The sequence below is a fragment of the Cucumis melo genome, chromosome 12 (genome assembly GCF_025177605.1).
Source record: "Cucumis melo cultivar AY chromosome 12, USDA_Cmelo_AY_1.0, whole genome shotgun sequence".
In the NCBI taxonomy this organism is placed as follows: Eukaryota; Viridiplantae; Streptophyta; class Magnoliopsida; order Cucurbitales; family Cucurbitaceae; genus Cucumis; species Cucumis melo.
The window spans coordinates 18,248,760-18,266,499 of record NC_066868.1 but is presented as its reverse complement, the minus strand read 5'-3'; the positions used below and the strand labels follow the sequence as shown (position 1 = coordinate 18,266,499).

The 17,740-nt window shown below is 33.5% G+C and overlaps 1 protein-coding gene across 6 annotated transcripts; it reads right to left on the bottom strand.

Annotated features, from left to right (window-relative positions):
• Window positions 1-678: 678 nt before the first annotated feature.
• On the bottom strand, window positions 679-9,470 carry LOC103498249 (uncharacterized). 6 transcript variants are annotated; one of them, XM_051080605.1, is made up of 10 exons: window positions 9,452-9,470; window positions 9,090-9,309; window positions 8,933-9,004; window positions 5,955-8,845; window positions 5,629-5,750; window positions 4,744-4,855; window positions 3,093-3,307; window positions 2,551-2,675; window positions 2,286-2,456; window positions 679-883 (listed from the first exon to the last, which is right to left on the bottom strand). In XM_051080605.1, exon 4 carries the CDS (start codon window positions 8,746-8,748, stop codon window positions 6,028-6,030), a length of 2,721 nt encoding a protein of 906 aa, XP_050936562.1. In that variant the 5' UTR covers window positions 8,749-8,845; window positions 8,933-9,004; window positions 9,090-9,309; window positions 9,452-9,470; the 3' UTR covers window positions 679-883; window positions 2,286-2,456; window positions 2,551-2,675; window positions 3,093-3,307; window positions 4,744-4,855; window positions 5,629-5,750; window positions 5,955-6,027. The 6 variants fall into 6 exon arrangements, with proteins under 6 accessions (XP_050936562.1, XP_008459007.2, XP_016902363.2 ...); XM_008460785.3 differs by lacking the exon at window positions 9,452-9,470 and having other exon boundaries at window positions 9,090-9,433; XM_017046874.2 differs by lacking the exon at window positions 9,452-9,470 and having other exon boundaries at window positions 2,826-3,307; window positions 9,090-9,396.
• Between the last annotated feature and the right edge of the window lie 8,270 nt (window positions 9,471-17,740).

The window sequence follows — 17,740 nt, the reverse complement described above, 5'->3', positions numbered from 1 at the left end:
ATTGCACAACCTCGTTTATAGATATATTTGTTTCGATATGATATAACCATGACTAGTATATTAATCCTTCACATGTTGTTTGTGGGTCAAGATACCGTTTTACCCTCAAGATTCCATGTTGTTCCTTAAGTTCCATTGATCCAATATTGATCAATTGGTTTAAGGTATAACCAATAAACTAAATCTTTCTCATATCGAAAATGTGTTTGTGTGACATTGGACCACCAAGAGATTGTCTACCTTAAATAAAGTGTATTCCCTTAACTCAATTGAAATTATAAAGTGTATTCCCTTGACTTGAAGTTGAAATAGTTGTGTATTGTCTTAATTTCAAGTTGAAATTGTTATATGTACCGCCAGAGAAAATCTCCTTTTCATCTTTCATCGTAGTATAGTAACTTTCCTTCGTTATTTTTAAAGTCTAAAAGCAAAGTTACTTTGATGGCATCCATAATCCTTCACAGCCATGTCACCTTTCATACCACACCACCATTAGTGTAAATAATAGGTTTAGTTTAGAAACTTGATACTGTGAATATCGTTTAAATACAACATAAGAACAAAAATATGCGTTATAATCTGATAACTTGAAAATCCATTTGTTAGACCTTGATCTATCTAAAAACCTTTCGCTTACACTTAGCAAGAGAGAGAAACTTATACTCAATAGACATATCATTAGGTTTAAATGTACATTGCACCTTTTATTGCATATGCATAGTCTTGTCGCCCAACTAGAGTTGCATACATAGAATGTCAATAACAAACTTGCAATAAAACGGAACATGAAATACAAACAAACAAGCAAGGTTGACATATATTAAACTGACTCCAGCTTAATTGTGTTTGTAGTCAAGACACTATGAATTAATAATCCATCAACCTACAAAAAAAAACGAAGTAAAAAGGAGTTAGTGAAATTATTCAAGTAAAGAAATAAAGAAATAAGATAATTGCTTCTTCAGTGTATGTTACCTAAACAAATGAACAAGGGTCTTAGATCAATAAAAAAAGTTAGATCAATAAAGAAACAGTTGGGAATTTATGCGAGATATAAATAAATGTGGAATGAAATAAATTATATCTAAAACTTAGACTTCACGAGTTAGAGTCAAATAAATAATCACAACAAATAATAAAGAGTAGGAAAAAATGAGAACATTGAGAAATATACAGGTGCACTCTAAAATTGAGAATACATCTAGTCCTCCGAAAATGCAGGTTCTACTATGATGGAGATTGCATAGAAACCCTCGAATTCGCTTATAAATCTTTCTTTCCAAGATCAGTACCACAACTCGTCAACTTGAAACAATAAGAGAAACACCCAGCTGACAACAAAAATGAACACTGCATTTTTTAATAATCACTCACTGTAACACTAAAATTGAAGAAATAAAAAGAGATTTTTTCAGAGGCTCACGTCTTTTTTCTTCTCTATTGGCAAAATTAAGCTCACGGTTCCAATTCTTCAACAATAAATGTGTCACGACGCAAAATGGATTTTCTTTCCAACTTAGTTCTTTATATAGATGAGTTAACCGCCACCATTTTCTTCCTTTAAAGAAAAAGGACCTCTTATTTCTACCAATAATAATTATTAAAAGAAAATGTAAGGTCAACTCCCACAAGACCAATCACAAATATAGGTTAGTTTTGATCCTCTAACTATTTGAGTGTGCTTTTATTTGAAATTAACCACAGAAGTGATCAATACTAGAAAAAAAATCTATGTTCATTTTAGAACACAACAAAAGACACCAACCAAAACCACAACCATGTAATTGATACTTGAGAAATAATGAAAGAATATAAGGGCATACACAAAAAAAAAAAAAAAAAACAAACCCACTAAAACACCCCAACTAAAAAAAGGGGTTCCAACTAAATCATTTGTTCCTGTTGATTTTGAGTTGATTTTGAGCCCTGACACTATTAAAAAAAGCCACAATATGGTTAAGGATCAAGGACTCCTCTTTCCCAGAGCATAATAACATAGTATCATCCGCATATTGAAGATGCAATAAGGCCACTTCATTCCCACCAACCCTAAATGGTTCGATTAGGTTTCCTTCCACCCCGTGAAAATGGGCCGACTTAAGACATCCACAACGGGAGACAAAGCATCCCCTTGTCTTAAGACATTAATTGTTCTCTTGTAAATTCCATTAAGCACGTTCAACTTTTCTTAGTACACACCAACAAATTTAATAGGAAACTCTTACATCATGCTTGAGGATCAGACCAGTATTCCAAGAAGAGGAAAGAAAATAACGCAAACTTACCAATCTGAAAATTACACTCTTTCCATGGTTGTCAGCATTCTCAGGGACATCCTTAAAACGCTGATGGGAAAATTACTACAAGGGTGGAATCAACAAACAGCAGCATGTTAGCGTGATTTGGAGGTGAGTTGAATGCCACATCGTCCAATATCATCAATTCGTCTCTTCAATCTGAAAAAAAAATGTGAGAAATCTTTATTATAATGAGAAACAATTAGAAGAAACTTAATGGAAGAATTACTAAATGTAACTTGAGTTTACATACCTTCATGAAGGCCACCTCTTCCATATGCATTCACCATGATGTTGTATGAAGCTATATCTGGATCACATCACATATGTTGCATGAGTGAAAATATTTCTGTAGCTCCATATGGAAAACCAGCACGACTGCAAATGACCAAGACGGTATATTTTTTAATAAAGAAAAAATTACATCGAAGGGCTATCATGGTCATCTAAAATTTTCTAACACAAGAAAACATAAAGCCTAAGCACAAAACATCAAATTTATAAGCAATTGTTCTACATTGTTCTTACCCACAGCATGATGCATTAAAAACGTAGAGGTGATTTGTTCTTGCAAAACAAAAAATAAAGGTACAAGGACTGTCAAATATTACAATTGTTAGAAGAAAAAAATTAAATCTCTATTGCCTACTAAAGCTCACTAGTTATCGATGTCCATATGCCAGCCAGACCTTCAAAGTACTGACTGACTATTTTGAAGTGACAACTGCATATTCGCTTTACTTTCAAGAATGAAGACTATATCTACAAGATCGTACCAGATCAGTTTTACTTTACCTCTATCACTCCATGAGAGCATTATAAGCATAGAAATCAAGTTCGTAACCAGCTTGTTGCATTTGCTCAAATATTTCTTCTGTTTCATCACAAAGTCCCTCTCTAGCAAGTGCCTTTACTAAGCTGTAAAGCTGCAGATGTTAGGTTTGCACCTTTGACTTCTCATTTCATCAAATATCTTTAATGCCATATAGGACTTACTTTCCTGCATAAACCTATGACCTATGATTATTAGACTAGGAGAGAAAATATTAAAAATCAAAACTAATTTGAAATCCACATAAATACTACAGTAGATTCCAGTGCTTTTATTCAGGATTGTCAATATCTTTGCAGAAGCTTCAGGCCTTAAGATAACTAAACTTATTGTGGCTGGTATGGTGTATTCATCCTTCCATTCAAAAGTCGGGCAAGTGATTGAGGATTTTGGATGCCCAAAAGGAGACTTCTCTTTTTAATATTCGGAGTTTTCATTGCTAGATACTCCTAAGCCAAAGGAATTTTCACATCTGGTGATGAAAATGATTTCTTGTAGGCTTGACAACTGAAGCGTGCTTGGCTCGTTACAAGAGAGCAGATTATTTCAAGTAATTGGTTCTCTCAAAGTTATCTACTCATTCCTTTTCTCCGTAACTAGTTGGTTCTCCTGAAGTTTCCTACTTATTCCTATTTTTCATTCCAACGTGCACAACAATATTGTCTTTGGAATTGAGAAAAAAAATTAGAAACTTCATACACAAAGTTATGTAGGACCAAGTTTGGATGGTGTGTTGCGAATTAACTGGAGAATGATGTCTCTTCCATTTGAAAGGGATGGCCCTGGGATTTCCCACCACCTTATGCACAAAAATATGACACTTTTTCTTGGTGGATTTGGAGATTTTCTTTGGAAGAGTAGACATTATGGCCAATCTCAATATTGGTCCTCTCATAATGCTACGTGAGACCTGAGGTTGAGAGGAGTTTTAAAGGATGAAGAAATTGAAGAGTGGATTCCTATCAGATAAACTGATATGTCCTATTACAACACTGACTGGCAATCCCACCGTAAGATTTTTTTGTTAAAAATGTAGAAGATTGCTTCTTCCATTGGACTCAATTTAAGCATGCGTTCAAGAGACCTGAATTGAGCTTTGGTTAAACCAGACACGATGGATATGCAACGGTTGTGGTTTGACGAATTGACATCATATGCCATGATAAGGTTCATTCACCAAATCATCATATATCCCTGGTCCCAACCAAAAACCAGATGATCTTCCCAGAACTAGTTATTAACTCAAAATGCTTTTTCCTTATTCTTTTCATTTTCATGAAAAGTGAAGAAGAAAATATAAATATATCAAAATTGAACAAAGAAGACCAGTTATCCCAGTTGCTAAACTAACTATGTATAAATAGATTCAGAAAATGAGAAGGAAAGAAGAAATACCAAATATTTGCATAAAGTATAGCAAAAAAAAAAACAATAATAAATATTAAAGAAACTAAAATGATAAAGTATCGTCCAGAAATCATTGAAACCCCTAAACAGAATTTAAACGCTTCAGTAGGCTAGATATTATTTGATCCATCGTACCTGTACTAAAGCAATCAAACAACAAAATTCAAATACTGATAAAAGAGTTCTTAACAACCTGTTTAGGCTCACCTTTCCATACACGTTTATTGACATTATGTAAATATCTGTAGAGGGTTGACACTTGGCAGCCATCTCTCTTCATCCTCTGAAAGATCTCTACCGCTTTAACATTGTTTCCACCCTTTACCAATCCATCAGTATAAGCATTGCACACAATTGCACCGGTAAGTTGACAATGACATAAATTCAAAATTTTCTTTGTTTCTGTTAATTTATCTTGCAAGGCAAGCATTCAGTTTCTCATGCACCTTATAGCAATATTGTCTTATTACTTTATAAGCATCATTAATATGTTTAAAACGGTAAAAAAAATATATAATGATAACTGAAAAGAAAATAACAGTATCATATAAGTAATGCCTGCTGGTTAGTCACAAAGTGGAAATAGTGCACTTTTCCCCTAAAACTAAAGTTAGCAACTCGTGGGGCATATCTTTTGGAATCCTGAAATAGAAATCAGAAAAATAGCAATTGGGAATTCACAATTGGTCCTTCTTACCCTTCATCCCAAAAATCGCATATCCATATGAGGTTTCATTTTCATACTCTCATCATGATCACTACAATTGTAAGGTAAATGTGTTCCTATTTCCTACATCCATAAGCTCTTAAACCATGGCTTGTATTTACATTACAAAGGGATTTTTGTAACCTTGCACTGAAATGAACAGTAAATTTGAAGCAGAAATTATTCAAACAGAGCCGTTTAGCTAATACAAACACAGCAACCAACATGATTAGCAGCTCTTTATTTTTTGAAACAAAAACTAGTTCCCAAGTTTTTTTTATTTTACAAGAACCACTACTCTCATTGAGAAAAAAAAATAAAAGGACGAGTTCCCAGTGATGGGATAACTTTTAAAGGTTAAAGTTATTGTATATTGGAAATAGTACCTTTTATGGATGCCAAATTGTAGCCTTTTCTATGACTCGAGTCAGTAGTTGTCGAGGTAGTTCCACACTTTCTTGGTCCTCCAGTCTTCATCACTTTTGGAAAACATGTTTTCATCATATACCTGTGAAAACAAATCCTTTAGAACAGAAGAACTAGAGAAATGATTTGTAATTACACATTAGAGCTTGACACCCAAATGTTGTAGGATCAAACGGGTTGTCCCGTGAGATTAATCAAAAAGCGCATAAGTTGGCCCTGACAATCCGGATATTAAAAAAAAAATACTAATTAGTAGGAATTTTGTTCCTTGCATGTATTCAAATACCTGTTCACTTGTTCTCACAACTTATCAGATTCTATACATGAAGCTCTAAAGATTCAAAGCAGACTGATGTCCATCAAATCTTAGATCGAAATTCCTTGTATGCATCAAACCCATCTTCCCATTTCAACAGTTGCCTTTTCAACATATCATATGCCTTCAATTCTTTTGACCCAAAGTCCATCAAGGGAGCGTTGAATTCCAACTCAACAGGGCAGAGACCATTGTAGAGTTCTCTACTAGCATTGTTCTCAGATTTCTCACTGGATGCCTCCTTTCCTTCTAACTTGAATATTAATGAATCAAATACATTGGCACAATTAGTCAAGTTTCCTTGTGTGTTATACAAAGTACGGGAATTGAAGGCAAATGGATGAAATGAAACAAAATTCTTTGGCTTCTGAGACTCGGCAGAAACATACTCTCGATCATCACCAAGAGAGACAGCAGGACCATCATCAACCTTTGGCTCAAAAGGTGACACAGCCATCTCACCAGCTGCAGACCTAATTTCATCATATTGCTCACGAAATTCTGCTTCTAATGAAAATTTTCCTACCCCTTCTTCCTCCAACTTTGAACATCCATTACGAAACTCGTGAAGTACGAGCAGAATGGGAAGAGGAAGTACTGGACCTACAATATTTTCAGTTCGTGGCACCTTATGTGACCACTTATTACTGCGGTTTGATGGGTCCCTTAGCATAAAAGGAGGCAACTGATGAAGGCTAGGAACACTTAGAAATTCAATGGATACTGTATTCTTGTTCTCAAGGAACTCAGAATAACTAGAGAAGGAAAAATGCAAAAGTTCCATGGGTAAGCTTGCCCACAACTTTCTGAAAGCGATCTCCTGTATACTTGAAGGCAAACTAATGTCATTGAACACAACAGCAAGTGCTGGAGTCGACCTCAAACGATCAAACCCACAAGCTTTTATCTTCTCACACAAAACTTCGTGAACTTCGAGACTCAAAGATTGCTCACATAAAGAATCCTTACTATACTTCCTCATGAAAGAATCCACAACTTCATCTAACTTATCATTTAAATATCCCATTAGGTAGTCAAAATTGAAGTAGATATATCTTCTGGTAAATCTATATTTATCATCAAGTAACCATCCATATAGCAAATAATCGTTAAGATTCAATGATTCTTTATGAACTACATCTATTTTCTTCAATGAGTTCCAAGATGCTTGATAAGTCTGTGCTTCAAGAACCCCAGATGACATAAGCCTTACAAGTGTAAAACTGCCGTATTCATTTTGTCCTGTAAATGGTAGAGAGAGATTATTATCCAAGATGCTAAAGCCCAACACTATTTCCTTCTTTTGTTGCCACTCTACCCATTCACAAATTGCATCCTTCAAAGATTCTTGTCTTGTAAGGCAACTACTGCATGGACACTCTCGACCAGATAATATGAGGTTTGAAGGACGCTCCCAAGCATAAAGTGACTGGAAATATTTTGAACTTCTTGAAGAAATAGATTGATCAAGAGCTGGTGGAGAAGGTCCATAACAAAATGTGTTAAACTCACTACTCCAAAAGGATCCCAGTACAATGCAATAACCTGACTCAGAAGCTACTTTATACATACTATTGCCTGGACTAGATCTTAACTCAGACAAGCTAAAAACATTCACATAGCTTGGGTCATCGAGACCGTGCGTCCATTGCAACACCGGTGACAGTGGTTTTCGTATGTCACAAAGAAGTAAGAGACGATTTGAAGCAACGGAGAAATAAAAACCATCAGAGCCTGCTTTAGAAAATGCAAGGAATTGTTCCTTTTCTCCCAGAGAACTGGGGAGTGTCTCTATCTTCATTAAGCAAGAAATACTACACTCATTCTCCCTTAAATCAACCAAAAAAACAGCATCAGAACGTGCAACAATTAAGATTCTTGGATGCCAACTAAAATCACAACTCAACCACTTCACTTTTTTCGAGCAATCTAAACCATCCCATGACACTTTCAACTTGATTCCTTTCAAATTAGCATTTGCATTGTAATTTTTAGCCTTCAACAGAGGCTCCATGTCAAACAAGAACAAACTGCCGTCTTCCAATAAAACCACACTTTCTTCAGACAAATGAGGATTCCAACAAGCATGAACAACAGAACATGTCTTAAAAACCTTGCTACCCATATGAACCAAACTAACACTTGGCCGACGAATCGAACCAATTGCATGATTTTTCACAATAAACCATTCAACAGAATACATAGTATAAGCCAACAGAAACCCAATATCTACACAAGAATCATCAACAAAACCCAAAGTAGGGTTCACAGCAATCCCAAAAATCTGATAATTCAGTTCACTTTCAACACTAAAAACATCATTACTGCAATCAGATTGAACGTCCAAACCTGAACCATTACTAGAAACCACCAAGAACCCAACATGGTCAGAATTAGGCCCAGTGGGAAAAAACACAACAACACTGCTCGAATTGGGACATGGAAGGCATTGGAGGCGATTGTAGCGTAGAACGGAAGGTGGATCACTGCAGCATTGCTGCTCACCAAAGAGTGAAGCAACAGAGGAAGAAGTTGAAGGAACAACTGACGAAGAAGTGAGAAGAAATCTAGGGAGATTGAGAACTGAAGGAGGAGAAAGAGAGGGCAATAAAGACTGCGACGAAAAGAGGCGGGTAAGAGAGGTTGGAACAGGGTTGAAGACGAGTGGGCCGATTGAATTTTTGACGGAAGAACCAGAGATTAAGAGGGGAGACTTGAAAACGGTACCAATCGGGAAAAGGGACTTCCATTCTTCTTCAGACATAATGGAAATTATAAAGCTTTGGAAGTTGCAGAAGCCTCCGAAATCGAAGGTCGGAACATGGAGGAACCGCCGCCACTCCTTGAGGAAGACGAAAAACCTATGCACAATTCCATAATAAGGGTTAGAACCCCGAATTCCAGCCATCGATGTTAAATTTCAAGGGTTTCAAAGCCTTGACACTTACTAAAACAAATCAAACGCCCTCTATCTTGCTGGAGAGTGGCACTGATCCCTTCAAAGCTTAGAATCCAAACCTCTAAAATCATGGATAAAGCAGTATTTAGGCCAAAACATTCAATGTGAAACAAAATTTTTAAAAAGGAAATAACTAAAAGCCTTACCCAAAGTTCCTATTCCGGTGATGGCGGGCCGAAGGCAACGGTAAGCTGCACTGTAGAAGAGGTGCTAGAGAGAGAGGAAAACTCAACATCAGTGGCCGGCGTTCGGTGAAAATGTTCGGCGGCGTCAACTGAGGCGTCCGGCAGCCGCTGTGATCGGTGATAGACGGCGACGACTTCCGTGGGGGGCCTGAGTTTCTTTTCCTTCAAATTTGAACTCGACCTAAATTTGAGAGGGTTAAGCGTTAAACTTCCCATTTTCCTTCCAAAATCTCAAATCTTCAATTTTTTTAAACTTTTTTTATAAAATAAAAACCAAATAAACCTAAAGAGGAAGGAAAAAAAAGAAGAAGAAGAAAGACTACCTATGTTTTTAGGATTGTTTTTTAAAAATTTGAGTTTTAGAATAAAATGGAATATGAAAAGTCGAAAATATTTCTACATATAAACATTTTCTTTTGGGTAAAATGCATTTTTGTCTCTTCATATCTCTCTAAATTTCAAAATAAACACTTTGGTTCCCACGTTTGCTAAATAATTCTAAATGGTCCATTTAATTTAACAGATGCTTATTAGACCGATAAGGTTTGACGTGGACATTTATTTTGATAATGGGTAAATTATATTGAATTAGTTAGAAAATAAATTAAAATAAGAAAACTTTCATAAATGTAATAAAATACTTTGTAACAAAGCTTAGCCATTTTTTAAATAAAGGTTTGTCTTTCCATCTTTCCATTGTATTTCTTCTTTTCCTTTTTTTTAAGTTGTTTAAATTTGGGTAACCAAATCTAAACTACCGTATACAAAAAATAGAAAAATCTAAAAGATTGTGTATAAAGAATTTTGAAAAAAATCATCTACATTGGAGTAGCCAAATGTAAACAATCATGTGTAAAAAAATAAACGATCGTGTATAAGGAATCTTGAAAAAAAATAATTTAGATTGATGTAACCAAATGTGAACAATTATGTAAAAAGAAAGTAAACAATCATGAAAAAAAATCATGTATAAAGAATTTGTAAAAAATCATTTAGAATAGCCAAATGTAAACGATCTTGTAAAAATAAGTAAACGTGTAGTGAAAAGAATCTTGAAAAAAATCATTTAGATTGGAGTACCCAAATTTAACGTGTAAAAAAAATTACTAAAAGAATTAAAAAAATCGTGTAACAAATTTTGAAAAAAAAATCAAATCTAAACAATCGTATAACCAAATTTAAACGTAACCAAATTAAACGAGTAACAAAATTAAATGATATAATTGAAAAGATAAATTGTAACCATATCTAAACGATCGCGTACCAAATAATAACCAAATCTAAACGATCGCAAATATATTAAGTGCACGTTGTTGACGAGATATTTTTGGTATTTTACACCGTGAGCCTCGGGGCTTTTTCCGTTTTCGAAATTATTCTGTACAGTTTAAATATTTTACTACTTTGTTATATTTTTGAAAAGACCGCTTAAAATATTGAAAGCTTTAAAATAAACCTATAACTTAAAAAAAAATTATCTTTTTATTTAAGTTGGTAAAAAAGAAAATACATTTTTTTAGTCTTGGTGCTTTGATCTAGTTATTGTTGAGTTAATCTTCACAAATTTTATAGTTTTTCATGAACTCCTTCGAAGAATCTTGGTCCATGCAGATGATGAATCTCGGCCGATATTTATGACTTTGTTTCGAGTTTCATTGAAGGAGTCCCGAGATCATATAAGTTTCACATGCATTTTGCAAGGTAATCTCGGGACCGATTTTCCCTGAGATTTGATCGATATTACCATATACAATGCATGCAAAACCCTAATCTCGTGGCATCCTGATGCAATCTTGCCCAACTTTTATTGTTTATTCATATAATTTCGATCGAGAATGCCTCGATAATTTTCCAAGATTCATCACAAAATATTGATTTACGTGTGTTTCTTTTTCATGTTGTTCGACACTGCACTTAACAAAAGCAGTGTCAAACATTAAAAAAAAAAAAAAAAAAAAAAAAAAAAAAACCAAACAAGCATACACCTAAGCAACTACACATGTTCAAGAAAACAATTTTTGGTCATTTCTAAAAAATTGAAAACCAACTTCAAAGGTTCATTCCTCTACCCGAATTGTTCTACTAAGAAAAAGTTAGTGTTTTTTAAAATTTTGGCTAAATTATAAAAAATACTCCTCAGTTTTGCATTTTTGCTTAAAAAACACCCTATAAAACTTTCAAATTTTGTTAAAAAAATATCATTACCATTTTTTTATGGAAACCATTAAAGTTTTTTGTTTAAAAAAATACCAAAAATTGATCTTCCTTACAAGAGGCATTTGCAAGAAAAAAATACACGTAAATCAATATTCTGTGATGAATCTCGAGTAAATATCGGAACATTCTCGGTCGAGATTGCATGTATAAGCAATAGAACTCGAGTAAGATTGCACTGGTATGCCACGAGATTAGAGTTTTGCATGTTTTCTATGTGGTAATCTCGGTCAAATCTCGGGAAAAATCAGCCCCAAGATTACCCTGCAAAATGCATGTGAAACTCATATGATCTTAGGACTCTTTCAACGAAGCTCAGGGCAAAATCATAAATCTTGGTCGAGATTCATCATCTACTCGAACTAAGATTTATACAAAAAAAAAATTGATAAGATTTATACAAAAAAAAATTGATAAGATTTATACAAAAAAAAAAAATTGATATTCTTCGAAGGAGTTCACGAAAAACTATATCAATCTTGTTTAACTCAACAATAACTAAGCTAGAGCACCAAGACTCAAAAATGTATTTTCTCTTTTACCAAAAAGTTAAATAAAAAAGATAAAGATTTTAAAGTTATAGGTATATTTTAAAGCTTTTATTTTAATTTTTTCGAACTAATTCAATATAGTTTATACATCATCAAATATAACTAATGTCCATGTCAACAATTAACGGTTCAGTAAGCATTCTGTTAAATTAAAGTTAACCCAAGGACTATTTAATAGTATTTAGCAAATGTGGGAGACCAAAGTATCTATTTCGAAACTTTAGAGACCAAATAGACATAAACTTCAAACCTCATGAACCAAAAGTGCATTTTACCCTCTTTATTTCAATTGAATGACTAAGGAAACTTAGCCTTAATCATGAGATATTATCTAAAAGGATAAGTGCCTAGCAGCGAAATAATTAAACAGAACCATTACTCAATTTAATTTGGGATTTAAAAATACTAGTACATTAGCAAAAGAAAATTTATATAGCTAAGCATGCTTATACAGAGAAGAAAGACAAAGAAGAGTAAAAGGCACTTACGTTCATTGACGACTCTGTATCTGTCAATCGCCAAATTGAGGCACCACTGCTTGAAAATCTTCCTATTCTTTTAGTTGAAATTTTGGTTTGTGAGAACCAAAATTGGAGAAGGGAAAAAGGCAGAGAAGAGATCGAGAGAATTTTTTACAATATGCAGAGTTTCCCAAAACACTTCTACTGCTCAACTCTGATATCTCCCTCGGAAGTTGAGAGAAAATGAGAACGTGGGAAAACCACCCACGTTTCCTATTAATTTAATAACTTAATATTAAAATAATTATTAATTTAATTTAATCAAATAATTAATTAAATCATATTAATTATTTAAATGAATATATCTCACATAACCTATAGTTTTAATTTAATTAAATAAAATTAAACTAAACTTTTAATTAATTTCCAAAATTAAACATTTTATATCTAATTTAATCCAAATATGAATCGTATTAAATATAAATTTCTCTCGTAACATATAGTTTTAATGTGTATCATGTGCACATTAAATTTTTACATATAGTTTTAATATGAATCTAATTCACATTAAATTAATATTTGAATTCATTCAAATATTTTATTCTTTCATAAATTATTTTTGAATCATATCCAAATAAAATTTATATAATAAAGTTTAATTAAAATATAAAATATATATTATAATGTATCACCATACATTATATTAATTCCCAAAGTAAATTTGAATATTTCAAATTACAACCAATACATAAATCTCATTACCTTTTACAGGTTAGAAAGGTGACCTAATGGACCTACAGATCAGAAGCTACAACGATATGAGATTAATTGACTAAACTTAGTAACTACATTAATCGATATTCGTTAACTGTGTGTACGTACACTCCACAAAAGACTTACAGTTGAACTTTTCTCACTGTAGACATAGTTAGAGGTTGTTTGAGCTTAGTATTAACACTGTGGGGTTGGGTTTGGATAACCCTAACCCACGTTTGGGCCTCATGCATTTTATGGAAACCCTAGTTTTAGAGTTTCCATAATACTCGTTTTACCCCTTTAACCCCACATTCTTCCTTCCTCAAACTTGTCGAATTTTCTTCTTTTTTTCTCCCCTTCAACCCGTGTTTAGTCTCTTCAATCTGTGTTCCCCCTTCCTTAAATCCTTCTACAAACCATCTTCAACTTATTCTCCACCCTTCCCTTTTTCTCCCTCAACTCCTTTATACATGATATGCAAAAAAAATTTAGTCGATCCGTATGTTTGTGAGAGCTTCGCCATTCGTTTTCTGGTCGAATTTTTTTTCCATTAGATCTAAAACCCCCTTCTGTTCTCTTTGAAATCCATCTCTAAAACAGTTCCACATTCTCTCTCACTCTTCGAAACTGTGATTCGTTTTTGTTGAAGGTTTTGCTCCAATGGTGTTGCCTCGGAGACTTTTTGGTTTTCCCTTTTAGGTTTTGTTGAACGGTTAGGACAATTCCTTGCCTCTGAAACCCTGCCTTGCATGTTCGATGAGTTTTCTCAATGAACATACAAGTCCTTCATTGTTGCCCTTTGGAATTCTCCTTGTCGCTTGACTTCTCTTTTGTTGAGGTCTTTTCCTTGTCGATCGGTGTTTTCCTTCACTGAGTTAGGACGGTGCTACACATTCCTTATTATGGCAATAGGTGATTTTCGAGCATGGTAGGGAGGTAATTCTTGATTTGAATTTTCTTTATTTTCGGAAGCCGATGATGAGGTCTACGATTCTGATTTCAATTTATTCTTTTAGCATATTTAAGTTTGTTTGCTCTTTTTATATGTTATTTTAAATTTTCATACTCTCTGTGCAAGTTGAGATCTATTGTTTTAATTTCTTTTTGCTTCTTATTTGTTTAGGTTTGTATTTTGCTATGTTTCTATGTTTGTATGTACAATAGTTTCTGTTGAGGTTGTTCTTTCGTTTCGATGAGGATTATACCTGTTGGAGACTATTCATTTTGAACTTGTGCTGCCTCTGTTTTTGTAATTTTCATTCACTTGGATTTACTTGTTTATTTCAATATCTGTACAATGACTGGTCTTTTGGGGAATCCATTTGGCCGCTGTCTCTGTTCCTTATTGATTGTTTTGTCTCTTCAATCCTTATGACAATTGATGTTTTGTAGATCTATTATTTTAATTGATGTTTCACTACTAGAAATTCGGTTCAAATTATTGAACGAATTTCTTTCCTTTGAGGATATTTTTTTTCTAAAATCATTTACATTTTTATGCTTACTATTAACGACCTTCGTTTTTATTTTGATTTTTGGATACATTCGTCAACGTACACGATACATATTGTTTATGGTTTCTTTTTATTTTTTTCAATTACTCGACTCATTTAGAATAGTCGGTGCTCACGTTGCTGTGTTGTTTCCTAATTTTCGTTTTCTTTTGCAGGACATCGACCTTCATAATACCCTTGTAAGAGGTACTACAGATTAGCCATTTGTAGTATATTTTTTATTTTCTTGTCGTTTCATTTCGTTTATGATTAAGACAGTGTAATTTCAATTGAATTGTTCCCAACAAACTATCGATTTTGTAATTTGACTTCTTTTGGTCTTGTATTTAGCTGTTGCACTATAAAACGAACATTTCTAGTATCCTTTTATTGTATGCACGCTAAAATTGCATCACTCTAATTTTTTTCTCGCACCTTTAAGTCTGTATTTGTTTCTTACAATCTACTTAGATTGCATTTCATGACTACTTGCCATGCAAAGATACTTGCCACATTAGTTGAAGAAAATTAGGAACCACATATTTTTTTACAAAAGTGACTATGTTCATTTTCAATAAAAACCATACCCGCGAATTTAATGACAAAAAAATTGGAACTAAACAAATTATCACATTACACTAAAAAAATCATGCTCCCGCTAATATGTTTACAAATCATACTAAGAAAAATTCTCCAAACTACTATCAATGGTTATTTTAACACATCTTAAGCCAACCATTTTTTTTTCACATTACAAAACAGAGGTCTAAGACTATTTATATGTTTTCAAAGTTAATCGCCACTGAGTTCATAATAATTTTTTTAGTGCAATTTTGACGTGAGCGATGTGAGTTCAATAATTGACATGGTTAATTCGAGCCACATAGCATACACTATTTTTATATTTCTAATTGTTCTTAGTATTACTTATTCCAAATTAGGATTTTTGCAAGAGTTGTAAATATTTTTTAAAATGTATATCACCATTCATGTGTAACACATGTGTTGTAGGTGTAATAACATTCTAATTACACACGTTCACAGTGGTTACCTCCCAATGGACTCACAAAATATTGCTGCAATCCTAACTGTATTTACAGTTTCCCAATGTCAGTTACTGTTAACGTTGGAGGCACTTATGAACGACAATAAGCAGTTAACACATACATCATATGACATTAGGCAGAGAATTAGGTAGCTAGCATACTTTCGTATGATCCACGCGTCAGACCTAGTATGCCGCCATAGTACTTGAATGGAAAGGCGAACATTTTTATTTTATGCCACTTACTAAGGATTATTTTTGCTGGTATTTCGTCGACAGAAATTGTCGATGCGGAGGAAATGGTTGCAATGTTCTTGCACGTCCTAGCGCATCACATGAAAAATCAAGTCATCTAAAGGGACTTTGTTCGGTTCTTCACTCAAAGTTGCTTTTTCAGACTGCACAATTCATGGTATCCAAAACAGTTAACAAGACATAAATTTAGATTTACCAAGTTCTATATTGATCATACTACCCAATGAGAGCTTGGTTTTCGATTTAAGAATAAAAAACCACAAAAAGTTTCTATTTGGTAAAAAATGACTTATAATAAAATTAATACAATTTGTTAACAAATTATTTCGAAATTGGTCAACTGTGTTTACTAGTTTAATAACATTAGACATAGAAAAAAAATTTGCAATAAAAGGGGTTCGACGCTTTCATAAAAAAAAATGCAATAATAATTTCTTTCGTATATGTACAATGTGAATTAAAAAAAAATGACTATTAAAAAAAAATATTCATAACTCAACCCACATAACTCTTCCCCCAAACACATCTTATCATAAAATCCCCATAAACCTACCCACATAACTCTTCCCTCAAACACATCTTATTCATAACATTATCATAACTCTTCCCACATAACTCTTCCTACATAACTCTTCCCCCAAACACCTCTTATCATAAAACTAAGTTTCTAAACCATTCCCCCAAACAAGGGTTATGATAAAACTAGATTTATCATAACACTAGTTTTATCATAACACCAACCCTTCCATAACTCAACCCTTTCCCCAAACGCACCCTTAGTTCCTCACAAGTGTTTGTAACACCAGTTGGGTCAAATTATCATTTACCCCTTGGTTACTTCTAGTCCTTAAATACCAGTAGTCCCCTAATGAACAACTTGTTTATGGTCCAACCACTAAACATAAACCCCTCTCGTGCCATAGAGAGGGTAGGCCCTTTGTTCAAATCTCGAAAACATTATTTAAGGGAACACTCATTTACTTACCTTAAAGTCGAGAAGGAGTGAATTTCATCTTATGTGATTATGTTCCCAACTCTCCATTCGGTCTTGTCCCAAAAAATGATAAGCATATCGAGTCATTAATCTGGTCACTCTCACTGTACGAATCAACGGTCAATCCCTTACGAACATGAGTTCATAATACACTTAGGATTAAGACTAAGTTACCTAGATCATCTTAATGAAATAGAAACCCGACTAGTTAACGGAGTTACATCTGGTGGTTACTATTTTGTGGTCCAGTTTTATACAAATTCATTGCATAGGATACCATTACTCGCATGTCACCTACACGAATGCATTGGATCATTGTGTTTGTATCAAATACAAAGTGAGTCGTATCTATAGTGTTACCAGGTTAAGGTATCCAACCTTATCCCTGTATTATAGACCATTTAAGTTGTAGCTCGAACGTCGATTCCTATATGTCTCTACATACTGTTCAAGACTCATTAAACAGGTTAGAATGTTAGTTCATTGGATTTAGATTATTAAGACAAAACAAATAATATAATCAATAACACTTATTGAAATTATAATAATAACAATTTATTAATAATAATCAATGGATTATATTTACTATCTACGAGTTTTAGAACACAAAACCCCAACATTATCAACTTCAGTTCGCAAGAAATTGTCTTTTGATTTGTACGGATAAGACTAGTTAGAATGCCGACTCATAAGCCTACCATCTTAGGGACAAGATCAAGCAGGGAGTTGGAACATAATCACATAAGATTAAATTCACTCTTTTCCAACTTTAGAGTATATAGATGACTAAAAAATTATTTGTACTATAGATATCAAATAATCACAAACAAATACATGCTTTAA